At 40.2% G+C, this 14,101-nt stretch overlaps 1 protein-coding gene across 1 annotated transcript; it reads right to left on the reverse strand.

Moving 5' to 3' along the window:
• Window positions 1-4,677: 4,677 nt before the first annotated feature.
• Window positions 4,678-12,278, reverse strand: LOC115446046. The gene has a single exon (XM_030172596.2). It carries the CDS (start codon window positions 11,617-11,619, stop codon window positions 8,359-8,361), a length of 3,261 nt encoding a protein of 1,086 aa, XP_030028456.1. The 5' UTR covers window positions 11,620-12,278; the 3' UTR covers window positions 4,678-8,358.
• Between the last annotated feature and the right edge of the window lie 1,823 nt (window positions 12,279-14,101).

Raw genomic sequence — 14,101 nt, forward strand, 5'->3', positions numbered from 1 at the left:
GGTAAGGCAATTTGTATTCTACGTCTAAGGATTTAAGTAACAAATCTGAAATTTAGGCTGATCAGATAATGTTCGTAAAGTATGAAACGTACAATATAACCTATATTTCAAGACGCGAACTACAAGCCTATATATTAGGATACATATTTGTTTCGACATAATATTAAGCACCATAAATACTTTTGGATATGTTTATGAAAGCCAAGGCGTCGCAGTCAACTTGTTGCCGAAACACCACACTACGAAACTGGGGTAAACACTACGAAAATAAGTCAGGAAGATGAGAACGTCTGCGCGCTGCTTTAGCTATTACTTTGTTTACTAGCAATTTAACTTCATTTATATGGAATTCAAAGTAATAAACATGTTTTCAAATATTAATTTCAACATCCTTGTTCCAAACTCGATCAATGCACTTTGTCATGACATCATCGGAAGGACAACCAAGAACGTTGGCTCATTGATTTTTTTAAAACCAAAATTAAATATTCAGTTTGTAGGGTTATGCAAATTAAAGTCAATTATTCAGTTAATTTAATTATAATAATTAAAATCTTCTATTGCTATAATGATATTGAATATTTAGAAATTATTCACCCTCAGTAAATAATAAGAATTAGGAAATAGTTTTAACCAATTCTGCTTTTGTTGCCTGTTGGAAAAGAATACGCTTTATTTGACGTCAATTTAGGTTCATTTTGGGTTGTGATACATTTGGCTATTTTCCTTTATTTTACAACAATGAATATAGTATGATGTAGCCCTTTAGAGTTCTCGTAATAAGAGGAGCAGACTGCTCGTTTGGTGATTTACCACACTTACCATTACCACTGGCAACTAACGCCAAAGGATCCAAATGTTATTATTCCTATTTCTGACCAGCTTAAGTGTTAGAGTACAGGCTATCGCTATAAACTTTTCTCATACCACCTTAGGAAGTAAGGAGCGTGAAAACCACCGTTGTTCGGAGCCAGTCCCGGTCAGTATGAGCGGAGTCGCTTTCTTCTTCGTTTTTAGTAGTGTTTAAGCTTCGGTTTAATCTGATGGTTTTATGTGTAAAATCTGTGTATATATATAAAAATGAATCCCTATTTCCCTTGGTCACGCCATCACGCGTGAACGGCTGGACCGATTTTACAATTTTTTTTGTTGTGTTTGTTATTGTCAGAAGAAGGTTCTTATAAAAGAAAAAATTCAAAAAATTTCGCGGTTAGTTAAAATATTTAAGAAAACTTAACGAAAATATTAATTTTATATAACTGTCAATTCTTTGAAATAACTGTCGGCGATTGACAGAATGCGCGCTGCAAATTCATAGCTTGTAATAAATAATTTTAGAAGAAACAATCATATACATATATTTTATTAAAAAAGAATGACAATAATATTATATTCCATTTTTATGAAATAGTATATATCGATAATAAGATGTCAAGCAGCCAATACGTCAGTTTAGGTTTTAAAAAAGTTTTCATTTATATATTGTGGCTCCAACAAGTAGAATGTATATTATTGTTATATTATAAGTAGATTACAAGACAATAAACTAATATTTATTAAAATTACTTTAATCTTAGTTCTTCTTTCTTGTAGAGTCCCTCCAACCAGTGAAGATTGGCAGTCAGCTCAGCATATCTTCTTTGGTCCGCTGCAAGGCGAATAATTCTACAGCGCTTGCAATCTCCGTCCACTCAGGGATGTTCCGTAACCAGGATTTTTTTCTTCGACCGATTTTCCTTAATCTTACTAATAAATATTATCTACGCGAATGTTTTTAATGTGCGAAAGTTATTTTTACGAACTATTAATACCCAAGCAGATCGATTTTTTTTCACGATTTGATCACTTTTAATACCAAGTACTATGACCTTCCATCAGTTATATTTCCTTCGTTATTGCGGATGCAATGGGTATCCGATCACCTATGGCTTCTTGTGGTGAAAAGTGAAATATTCCGGAAGTGAACCCGACACAACATATAATCACATGTTACGTGTATGTTGTACATTCGAAATAGCATTAATTGACATCACTAATGTCATTCGTATGTGCGGCCTGCAATTCTTTCTTATGATAATTCTTCCACATTTGTTCCTCTTTCACGAAAAATCTACTGAACGGATTTGGATGAAACTTTGCAGTAATATTGCTTATGCGTCAGGATAACACGTAAGCTACAATTCAATTTGCATGTCCAGTATGTCGGAAAACAAATATCCCGGAAAACTCCTTCACGCGGGCGAAGCCGCGGGCAAAAGCAAGGTACATGAAGGGAGCCGGCAGGAATTGTGTTATATGGACCATTCGCCACTGGTAACTTCAACACCAACACAGTTAACTATATTATGAACCTACGTAGAATCTGACTTTGATAAAACTTAGTAACGTGGCGAATTTTATTTCGAACGACCGCCATGTTGGCCCACTAAGAATGATAATGAGAATAATTACTTTTGATTGTATTATACAAGGTAATTTTGACAATGCGTTACTAAATGAAAAAAAAATGTAATTCTATATCTAATAAATTACTCGAACCGTGGATGTAAAATTAAAAGGTTTAAGTTTCGAACAAAATAAATATTTATCAATGAAAAGTAATTTTAATTTTACGTACTCTAATGCCACGAATACTCTTGGAGTAGTAGTAGTAGTAGTAGTATTCTTCGCAGCGGCAACCTCACACTTTCATTCAAATATGCACTCACGCCCACACCATATTCACACTCTATAAAGTAATAATAAATCAAAATACTAAAACCGGGATTCATGTGCAAAAATATTTATTATTCACGGATGATTATTGGCATAATTTTAGCAGAGGTAAAAACAAGTATATTGTTTCATTTATTAACACAATGTCAGAATGACTCTGTATAGATCTATTTCCATTATTTTTCTTTTCTATTTCTTCTCTTCCGTTCATACCGTTACCATAGAAATACCATTTCGCGTTTATCAAGTATTGCACTGGGCCGCTGGCCTACTGCTAACTAGAAAACAACCTGATCCAAGAAACAAACTCACTTGAGTTTATGTCACTACTTACCTAGTTCACACAATATGTTGCCTTGGACCAATAAAGCGTCTAGTTCTATTTTAAAAAGTAACTAATAAACTGAAAAAATAGTATATTTGTATTGTACGATTTTTTTTATTTATATCTTCTTCATATGGTAAGTCATATCTTTAGGCCATAATCTAGTAGTTTTTGGCCCAAAAAGGGGTAGCGGGTATTGCAATATTAAGCCCGCACCACACCGGCAAAAAACCGCTCCGCGTAACTTTGCAAAGCCGCATGCGCAACGCGATACGTAACAAAATATCTAAAAAGCTTTTATATGATGTCCATCATACAATCATCAAATTCATACAATGGTTATCAACCCGAAGCTGTTTTGAATTCGATTGGCCTTAACCTTAATTAACAAAACAAAACATTCAAACTCTTCTACACATTAACTGCAGTTGCAATATTATTATTTGTTTAATAAAATTGAAGTAAACCCTTTGAAGTTTATTTTAGCGCACAAAAAACGATTGTTGATACGGACCCAAAAGTATACAGGGGATTTGAAATTTTGAAATTGTTAAGCTAATTTTGTTGCTGACTGTACAACACACTAACGCTACATATGCATTAAACGCGTGATGGAGACCTAAGACACGGAGAATGTATTAATCATGCGAAATTTGGATCCGCCTGACCGCGCAACGCTGTTGAAAGCAATATCACATTGAATCTAGTAACGCACCTAATTTAATTACTCATTAAAATGATTATAATTAATTAAATAATTATGTCCGTATCAAAATTATTATTGTAAAAAATATATGCAAATAAATAACGTTGTATACAAAAGGGCGAGCAAAAGGAAAAGAGAAATATTGTACGGGCATGTACCGAAAGGCGGAAGCCAGATTAATTCCTAGAACTCGCGATTCTGATTTGTGCGTATGCGATATGACTAAGCGGATGATTTAGTCAGTCTTTATTGGTGATTGAATCTCCTAAAACGTTATATTAACGAGAACATGATATCATCTTCAATTTCCTCAGCATACATTTTTTTTAGTCGATTATGATACTATTTTATTTTTAATGATACTTCGAAAGTACGTTAGGGATAACCAAGTCAGATCAATAATTGTCTTGCTGAGGATTTGTTGGCCATTGGACCTACCTTTTTTACTTAGCCTTGTTCATAGTGTCCGTTTGCCGCGCGTTTCTTCAGGAAGCTGCTCCGTGTGGACCTTAACTCCGAGATTGTTCGGTAATATCCAAGAATAAGTTGTCAGAAGAAATTATCATTTGTATCGTATGTTCTATTTTGCTGTGTATTGATACTGCACTTCGTTCACTTATTCTTAGATGTATTTACTTACGTTTCGTTGTATTACTCTTTGTTTGTCGTATGTAAGATATTTCAAATTATGTTCTAGTTTAGCAGCATGTTATTGTGAGTTAGCGACAAATTAAATATTCAATTTTTTTTCTAATTTATTTTTAAAATAGTTTCCCTATGTTCGAAACTGAACGTCGGATTAATATTTCAAGACAATACTTAATTGCATATCTTTAAGCTAAATTAATTTGTCACTTAATTTAAGTGTTAGTAATTGCTGAGCATAATTCGCAGACAGCTGAAGGGGAGGATGAAAAATAAAACAACAATATTCACATTAAATTTATATTAACTCACAGATCTGAAAACTCTTTTACTACCAATAAACCGTAAGTATAATGAAAACTAGAGTACGTTCTGAATATTGGACATGTAAGCCAACTAGGACTGTGATAATTGAAAATCTAGATAGGATAAAGTAGCATGAACCCACATTCGGAACGTACCCGCTGACGTTGTGATCAACCTGTATAAATCTGTAATAAACGAATGTAATCATGACACAATAAAATCGCAGGGCTTTACATTGACATTTCGCATTTGAATGTTTACTTGTTCACGTTACGAGAATACAGTGTTTGATATCCGAAACGTCTCCGATCTGAAGATATATCTCGCAGCTGTGAACAAATAAATACGCATAGCAAAATAATAGTTCGCCTGTTAGCAGTGTGACAGATCTGTCGCCTTATCCTAGTGTTATCTATATTGAAGACTTATCTCTAAGACAGGACCGGGCAGAAACGCCAGCTGCGAGCGCCCTCGGCTGTAGTGAGGTAACGTGGAGCGTCGGCGTCGACGTCTCTACCCAGTTCAGTCGGATACTCATAATTTTGCGCTACGCTTATAATAAAACGAATTTCTCAATGAAACATTGCTAAACACATGCAATCTCCGACACTTGTCCGAAGGATTGAGGGAACAATCGTAAAGAAAACAACATCTTATCATAATTAACTTTCCGATTTTACTCAACTCATTGTAACAGAAATCATCTGGTAACTGATTATTAAATTAATTATACACATAATCATCACAAAAGAAACTTACAATCTTATCGTACTTAAATTCTATTGTATATAAACTGGGAATCGCTACGGAAAACTTATTAAAAATAAGTCCATCAATGGTTACGATAATAGAATATGATAAATAACAAATTTATCGATATAATAATAATATATTTACATACGTAATTACATCTAACCATACTACTAGAGAGGGCTTTGAACAGTATGCGGGAGACAAATGTGCCTTCTAAATATTTAGTCGATGGGGGCGGGGGAGGGCAGGGGGTGCGCGTGCGCACGCCCCGCGCACCACTTATAACTCCAAAAACTCTTTAAAATAAAAATCGTAGAAGGCAAGTTGAGGTATTCTGTTGCGGGTGCGTTCCTTCCCCCGTGCCGACCGACTCTTAACCCTATTACTCGTTACCTGAGGTAGTTAAGTTCCATATAATCTGTCACTGCGACATTATTGCTATGAAGTTAATACGTCCGTAATACAATTCATCAACAATATAACACATTATTTAGTTATCCTATACAAATAACTTTATCGGAGTAAGTGTGCGTAAATATATTCGGCCGGCGCTCGTTCTCATCTATTTATATTGGCAAGTCAAACAAACGAGCGCCGGCAGTCGCAGGCGGCCCCGGCCCACGGGCCACGGCCGCTGACAAACTCTCGGACCAGTGGGCCGGTGACAGCCCAAAATATTTAAGTTCTAGCAAAACATTAGATCTCGAGGTAGGCCAAGTGGATCCGAAATGTAACGTTATTGCTCTTTATAAAGTTAATTAACGTTATAATCTGTTATTTAATCAGTGTAAATATCTGCTGATGAGGTAGATCAACACCACATGTGTTATTTCTATGTGTATAAAAATATTTCTGCAATATAATCAACATTCAAATACAAACATTATCAAAAATTAAATCGATTATAATGTTTATATTGCACATTTTGTTCCATGTGAAGCGAATATTCATCAGTAGGGGTGAACAGACGGGCTCGGCGCGTTCGACTGCAAAGCGGCGGGGCGCGTGGTAGGCGCGGGCGGTCGCTGCCGGCCGACCTCACGCCGATCACAACCAGAGGAACCAGCGCCATCTCCTACTCGGACAATCTCCTGACATGATCAATCGCTCGCATTGTCATGATACTCATGCACAAATGTGAGGCTGTACTAAGTATTCGATGTTGGCTAACAAGGCTCATTTAAATTGCTTTATGAATTTTACAAGTATCAATTTGACAAGTCAAGTAGGACGAGTCGTGTCGTATATCGACAGCTAATTAGGAGATGTCGAAACAAGCGCCGCCACCCGCCACTCCGCAGACGACCGCGCCGACAGTCTTGATATGTTCCGACAATTTGTATTTACTGATCCTCATACAATTATATACAAATAATGTTTGATTCCCTTAAAATCTTTTAAGTACACAAATCAATCATGATATTTCTTTAATTCTATACAAAAACACATTTACATTTATTATTTTAAATTATTGCTAGAGAATTTCATTATCATTAGGCTAATTAAAAAAATCATTTTTTTTAATTAAATTGTTTCGCAACAGACAGTTGGCGGAATAAATTTGGCAACGTTTTAGGAAGACTACTTTCCTACCACTAACGAAACAGGAATGTATAAACTAAATTCGCTCAAATAACACATTGGTAACTTAAATGCACATAAATTAGTTACAATTCTTCGAAGAATTCAGAATTTGAAAACAAAGTGACAACTAGCTTATAATAAACAAATGTTAACATACAAATAAAAATAGGAAGCACCGGGTTACATACATACATGTATAGTGTATAAAGTAGTATGTTAATATAAGTAGTGATATGTAACAGCTATAACATTTGGAACAGAAACACCGCGCGGCGCGCCGGCGGCTGGCCCGTTGCCCGCTCGGCTGCGGCGACGCCGGCGCACACAAAACGTCCAAAAGGACAAAACAAACTGCCAATAGTGAACACAACCAGACAAAGGAATAAGGTTCCAGTATTGTATACACAACGCCCGGTGGCCTTAACTAACTTCACAACTGTCCTACCTACCACCAGTAGGCTTGTATATGTAAATCGATCAAAGATTTCTCAGCTACCACTAACCTATATATTGGCAATATCTTATCTCATTTGCGTCAAAATTTAATTTGTACCGACAGTTTACGTAAAGTCATTATTATCCCATTAGGTATAAAGATTAAAATTTTCCTCTGCAGTAACTACATAAAATAAACGTCTGGCAATCGAGTCCCTTTCAATATTTACAAAAATTACTCTAAACTGTTTGTCAAAACACACACATGTGTTGTTTAACGTTAACAATTGTCTCGAAGAACATATAATTTCCACTAAAATAAAAACTTCCTACGGTTAATATATTTTACAATAAATGAGATATGTACGCGCGCCGCGACTGCCCGCGCGATCCGTTACTCGACGTCCCTCGCTCTAATTACTATTACAACTCTTCTGTTTCAATATGTTAAATGATATGGTTCGATCTAAACGATATCGCAGAATTACACTAACGTCATGTAATTATATGTTTAGCGCCCAGACACCCAGGCATGTAAAGTCACCTTGCGCCGAACGCAAGGTTAGCGTGAATGAACAACAAAAAACGAGCTGCCAAACTAAATGCACGCCAATGTACACACTTGTATATGAACAAAAACAAAGTTACAAAATTACTGAGCAACATTGTGCTCGTTGAAATATCTAGTGCAATAAAATAACACCTATCTTTATGGTCAAGACGATACCGATTTGACAACACGTCCATCTGAAAACATTTCGACAACCCGTTTATGTTCATTTACTTTGACGTCTAACTAGTCTAACATACACGTATTTAAACGTTTCGAGCGTAACATTAAACATTAACTACAAACCTATGTAAACAAAGAAAGTTTATTGCAATGTGTTCATCTCGTTTCGAATGATATGTGGACGCGACTCATGTTGGCCCCCGCGTCATGTACGATGCGATGGGCCGGCACGTGCGTGCTCGACGTCGGCGACATCGACGGCTTCGATGAGCGCGACGACGTCGACGACACCGACGACGTTGACGACGCTGCACGCAAGTTTTTCTTGTGTGTATCGAAATGTTTCACCATGTGATCCTTTCTTATGAACGCTTTCCCGCAGTGATCGCATGCAAACGGTTTCCTGCCCGAGTGAAGGCACATGTGCCGGCGCAGGTCCGTCTTGTGGTTGAATGACTTAGGACATTCACTGCATTTGAAGGGCTTATTGTCTGTGTGTTTGATGCAGTGCCCTTCATACGACACATCGTCGGAAAAACGTTTGCCGCAACGATCGCATTTAAACGGTTTAGCACCCGAGTGGCAAGTTTTATTGTGCTGCGTAAGGTAACACGCTTTGTTGAACAACTTGTCGCACTCGTAGCACTTGTGCACCGTCGTCGTCGACGCTGCTTTCATCTTAAGCTGATTCCTCTCTGTAAGCGGCGTGCTTGGGACGGTCGAGGAAACGGATGGCGAACCATTGCTCTCGTTCTCAGCTTTCGCACTCTCCGGACTGGCGGGAGACTTCATCTGAGTACCGTAGTTCTCTTTGTTAGCGTAATCCATTATATCCTCAATTTCTAAAATCTGAAGCTCGCTTGAGTCCGTTCGCAGACCATCGTCCTCACGTTTTATAGTTTTTCCCCCAACCGCATATCCGTACGGATATACTTTTACATGTTCAGGACTGTAAGTGACAGCGGTGTCTTTCATGCTGCCGGGAGACAAACTATATTCGTACTCAATGTTCGATCCGCACATGTCAGTGTTGTCGTACTGCAACGGCGAATGTACCGGATCGACAATAATATAACCGGCAGCCGACTCGTCGGCTACTACTTGACCCCCCACGTTAGGCGGTGTGATATAGTTAGAAACATAAACGCTGAAGCTCTGCGTTTGGAGCTGTGCGAAACTTAGCAAGCGTCCTTTAGCAGTCTGGTTCGACGTTTCTTGTTCCATAACCTCGGCTTCTTCAGGTGTAGATTCACCAAAAGTAACCGGATTGGCTATAGGCAGATTGTTGATAGCCATATCCATAACGTGGGGGGCCATCCCGTTTGGGTAACTCGGTGCTATAGTCTGCTGAAAATTCTGACCCAAATATAATGGGGTGTGCGTGGGGTCCGCCACCGAAGGCCCCAAAGGATCCGTAGGCCTCGGACTGTACGGGTTGACACCCAAATGACTGAACGGAGGCAGTGTGTGCGCCGTAAGACCCGGGGTACTCTGCGTTAGGGGTGGAGTTGTAATATTGCTGGTTGACACTGATAGCAGGCCCCTCATATGGTGGTTTTGTGTAACAGAGGGACCTGCTTCCCCGTTTGGGGGATTGCCGGCGGTGGATACTATACCTTTGGACCCCTGGTGATTACTATCATTCGAAATCCCTAAACCAGGCGGCTGACTACCTATATTAAGCGGATGTGACCCGACCTGATGCTGTAAAGGGTGATTAGCTAAGGGATTATTACTGAAATTATTATCTAAATTACCCTGTTGAAGATGTGTGTACGGTGACTTGGACTGCATAGTTGCGACGCGATGCGACCTCTCAAAGTTTTGCGTTGCGTACGGTGACTGAAGACCGGACTCGTCGACACTTCTTCCGTCTTCAGATGGGACGGGGCTCTGGGTGTTGGAGTCCGCAGTCTGCTGCTGTGCGCGATTTTGTAAAGATTCGCGACTGGGATGATGATGGCTAGATATAGGCATTGTAGCAGGATCCGGCTGCCCAGAAGACCTGACTGCGTTCTTATGCAGGGTTGTATTGTAATGCCTTTTAAGATGACCGGAGCTAGTAAACCACTTATTGCAAGCAGTACAGTTATACGTTTTCGGCCTTCTTGCTTCATTTGACTTCCAATTCGCTCCTTTACCCCCAATACTTGGTAACGTTGAAGACGTCGAATTAGCAGGTTGTGTGCTGCTTATCTGAGGAACTGCGGGTGAATCGTATGGTCTGTATGGCGGCTTCATATCCGGGTTAGAAGAGGCTACCGCTCCCTGGTAATCAGTAAGGGGAGGCATTTGTACACCCGGATAAATTTTTTGCTCCACGTGCATAAATGGCTTCTGGTCATGATGTACGCCGAGGAATTTGTCTTGAGTGTAAGCGAATTTTTGCTCAGGATGAAACATCTTCGCCTCTGATTGATACGGTTTTTGTTCAGCAAACATCTTTTGATCCTTGAATAGAGATACATCTCCATTAATTTGAGGATTGCTGTACAACTTTTGTGTTTCCCAAGGCATCATGGGTACAGTACGCGCGTTAACTTCGCGACCCGGCGTTGGGTTTTCTTCATACGGTGGATTTTGTGGATCTCCTTCATTCCCTTGATATACAACTTTTTGTGAGTCTAAATCTAAAATATCTGATGATTCTTCGTGTTCCTCTTTTACCTTTATGCTATCATTTGTATATCCTGTGTTGTTGTACTGTTTGCCGGGAAATTGTTGAAACGGCATAGACCTCGAGGTAGGCGCCGCGCTAGTGCCGGCGTGAGCCGAGTTGCAGTGCTCATTTAGTTGCACGGCGGAATCGCACACAAAACCGCATTTATCACACTGGTTTGGCGATGGCGAAGGTGTCGGCTGGTTGAGCGGCTGTCCGTATAATGGACTTGACGAAGATACTTGTGATCGGTCTTGCATTTTGTAGGGATGAAAACGACTGTGCTTGTATTCTTGCCCGTATTGAGATTGATCCCAATTTATTTGTTCGGGATTTTGCGGAAAATTAGAATGAGTGTAGTTGTTACCGAACTGTGTGCCAGGCGAAAAGTTGGTTTGATCGGAATTTTGATATGGTGATGGTGCACTGTGGTAGCTCTGCGGGGTAGCGGGGTGCGGAAACTGGCCCGACGTCTCCGGCGTGGCCCGCTGCTGGAACTCCGGGCTAGGCTTGGTGATCATGTTGTCACTCGAGTCGGCAGGTGCTGACACAGTCGTCGTCGTCGTCACTTTTGCTCCGTTATTATTGTCGCTATCATTTTGCGAATTTTGCGTGCCCCACTTCACGTATAAATTTTCTTTATGATATTGGAGATGTACTTCCAAAGAATCAACAGTGTCTAAGTAGAGATCGCAAACCTTACAGTGATATTCCCTCGATGGTAAGGTCGACGACACGGCGTTGCTGTTGTTAGCCATTTATCATCAGTCCAGTGGAGAACACCGTCTCCTCCAACGAAAAAAAAATAATAAAAAAACGACACTTCTCGTTTCGACGTACATGTAGCCCGTGCTCGATCAGGCGCTACAGGTTAAAGTCATGATCGCTGCGAGCGCGTCTCCCCTCGCGACCCAACTTATGCCACTGCTGTGTTTCCCGAGAAAGTTTTTCGCGGCATTTCCGCGCGCAATGGTTCGGCGCGGCCACGTGCGCGCGGTAAACACTCGCGCCCGGTAACTAGCGCGGGCCGCTGGCTGCTCCCGACCCCGCGGCCATCCACAACTGCAGCCTGACCGCGATACACCGCTGCACTGACGCTTCACTGCTTTCACAGGTCCGTTGCAGTCCACGACTCGATTCACAGAAAGTCTATTATAATTGATGCAAAACTAAACTCACAGAAGCAGGCGGCGCGAAACAATTCGTCACTAGTTTGTAAACCCGAAGTGCGGGCGCGCGCTTTAGTTTGCGGAGCGGCGGCGAGCGCGGACGCGGTGCGGGTCAACCGGGTATGGACGCTGCGAACGTTTACTAGCAACTGACAGCCTTCCCGAAGTCGCCTTCGGGGGCATGACTTCAATAACAATTCGCAATGTCGTCCCCCACCGAGGCGTGCGTGCGAGTGAGACCGCCGCACGATGATGAAGTTATCGCTCCTTCGTCCTTTTGTGTGTCCTTGGTGCGAGCGAGACGGGTGCCGGGGGGCGGCGGATGCGGCGCGCGGGGGAAGCTTGCTGGTCCTACTCTTTCTCAAAATTGAAATGCCCGGTCGAAATGTCCGGTGATGCTGCGTCCGAGTAGGATAGCGATAGCACCCACCCTTACAATGCGGGCGGACAGAGCCCTGCGACGAAATTCACACAATTTAAAATCCATTTTGTCTCCTTGTACGCGATACAGATCGTACTGAATAATAAATTAAATATAATATTTTATTATTCTGTATGCAAAATTGCAATTTATTGCATGCGATATAAGTCACCTTCATAATTGAAATAATCTTAACCTTTTTATCGAGCGTCAAATCTCAACAACAAACCGAACTAACTCACACGTGCATACTTGTATGCTGTATAATAATAATATAATGAACGGGTCATTACCATACTGTAATAGACAACAGACAAATGTCATTTCCTTATACAATGTCAATAACCGGAATATATCAAAAGAATAATAAACAAGTTGAATTCTTATATTGAAGAATAACAACAGTCAGTTTGTAGTTGCTAGATCGTAATAGTTTCTCTGCCTACCCCCCAGAATGGAAAAAACTTGTCATCATATATAGCTTCTTGTTATTTATCAAAGACTTGATATGAAATCCACAGATTTTGTTGCTTGAACAAACACGATCTTTTGAAGTTTACAAATATGTACCTACTTTATAATATTAATCACGAGTTGGGTGTTATTCGGTTATTTTGCCACAAAATATGATTCATACCGCACCTAAACTTACAAAGTGGGTAAAACCGAATAAAAATGTTGTATTATCGGAATGGCCAAGCGCCGCGCAGGGCACTGAAAATTTTGCATCGCGGACGTGAGAGGGGCGAGTGGCGACCGAAGGGGGAAACAGGCGCGGTTCCTTAAAATTTTTCTAAGCACGGCCGAATATAAGTAATGTCTAACAAACGCTCATTGTCCGCATTGATTATAAATTTAAAGATTGTATGTGCGGCGGTGGCGGCTTGCAGCCCTACGATGGTGTGCGGGCCGCAGCGCGCCCTGCTGTCGCTCGCCGGACACGCACTCCATGCAAACTATGAGGGGAGAAAACATCGATTTTCTCGGACTGTGCCGATACCCTCCTTCAGTGAAATAAAGAGGCTTCCTCGTTCCTATCCACCATATCATGAGATTTTACACTCGGTATTTCGTTGATTTCCCGTATACAATTCCAACTATTCCTTTATTAAAGTTTCCTCAAATGTTTCTTGCTAAGTCGTGCATCGGTCATTGCAATACATTTTAGCTGGCGAATAAATTCCGAACTTCTTGTTTGCGACGTCGTTATGATCCGAATACAGCTTTATTAAATAAACAGCTTTAAGAGTTGTTATCTTTTAAGAGATCATATTTAAGATTCGGTAATATTTTCCTTCAACACATTTATAAATAATTTGGTACATTTTCCCTGTTTTTCTTGTGTTTAACATGATATAAATTTTGTACAAAAATATTTATCATAAAAAGGTCTGGAGAAGGTCCAACTAAACGTATAATGGACACCAAACGGAGCTACTAAACGGTTAATCCGTGCCTCGCGAACTGTATCATTCATAACATTTTATGAGGGACCGTGGCAATAAACACACCGGCTGACAAACAAAGTTCAACTTCGACAAGTTTCGCGCGGGCCGCGGTGCCGCTGCAGCGATTTATTGTAACAAAATATTCAACTAACGCAATGTTAATAATTAATATAATATACATGTTTTTGTACATTTATAAATG

Source organism: Manduca sexta, chromosome 27 (genome assembly GCF_014839805.1).
Source record: "Manduca sexta isolate Smith_Timp_Sample1 chromosome 27, JHU_Msex_v1.0, whole genome shotgun sequence".
NCBI classification, from domain to species: Eukaryota; Metazoa; Arthropoda; class Insecta; order Lepidoptera; family Sphingidae; genus Manduca; species Manduca sexta.

Excerpts from the sequence above, each read along its gene's own strand:
- LOC115446046 (XM_030172596.2), bottom strand. The coding sequence starts at position 11,619 with ATGGCTAACAACAGCAACGCCGTGTCGTCGACCTTACCATCGAGGGAA.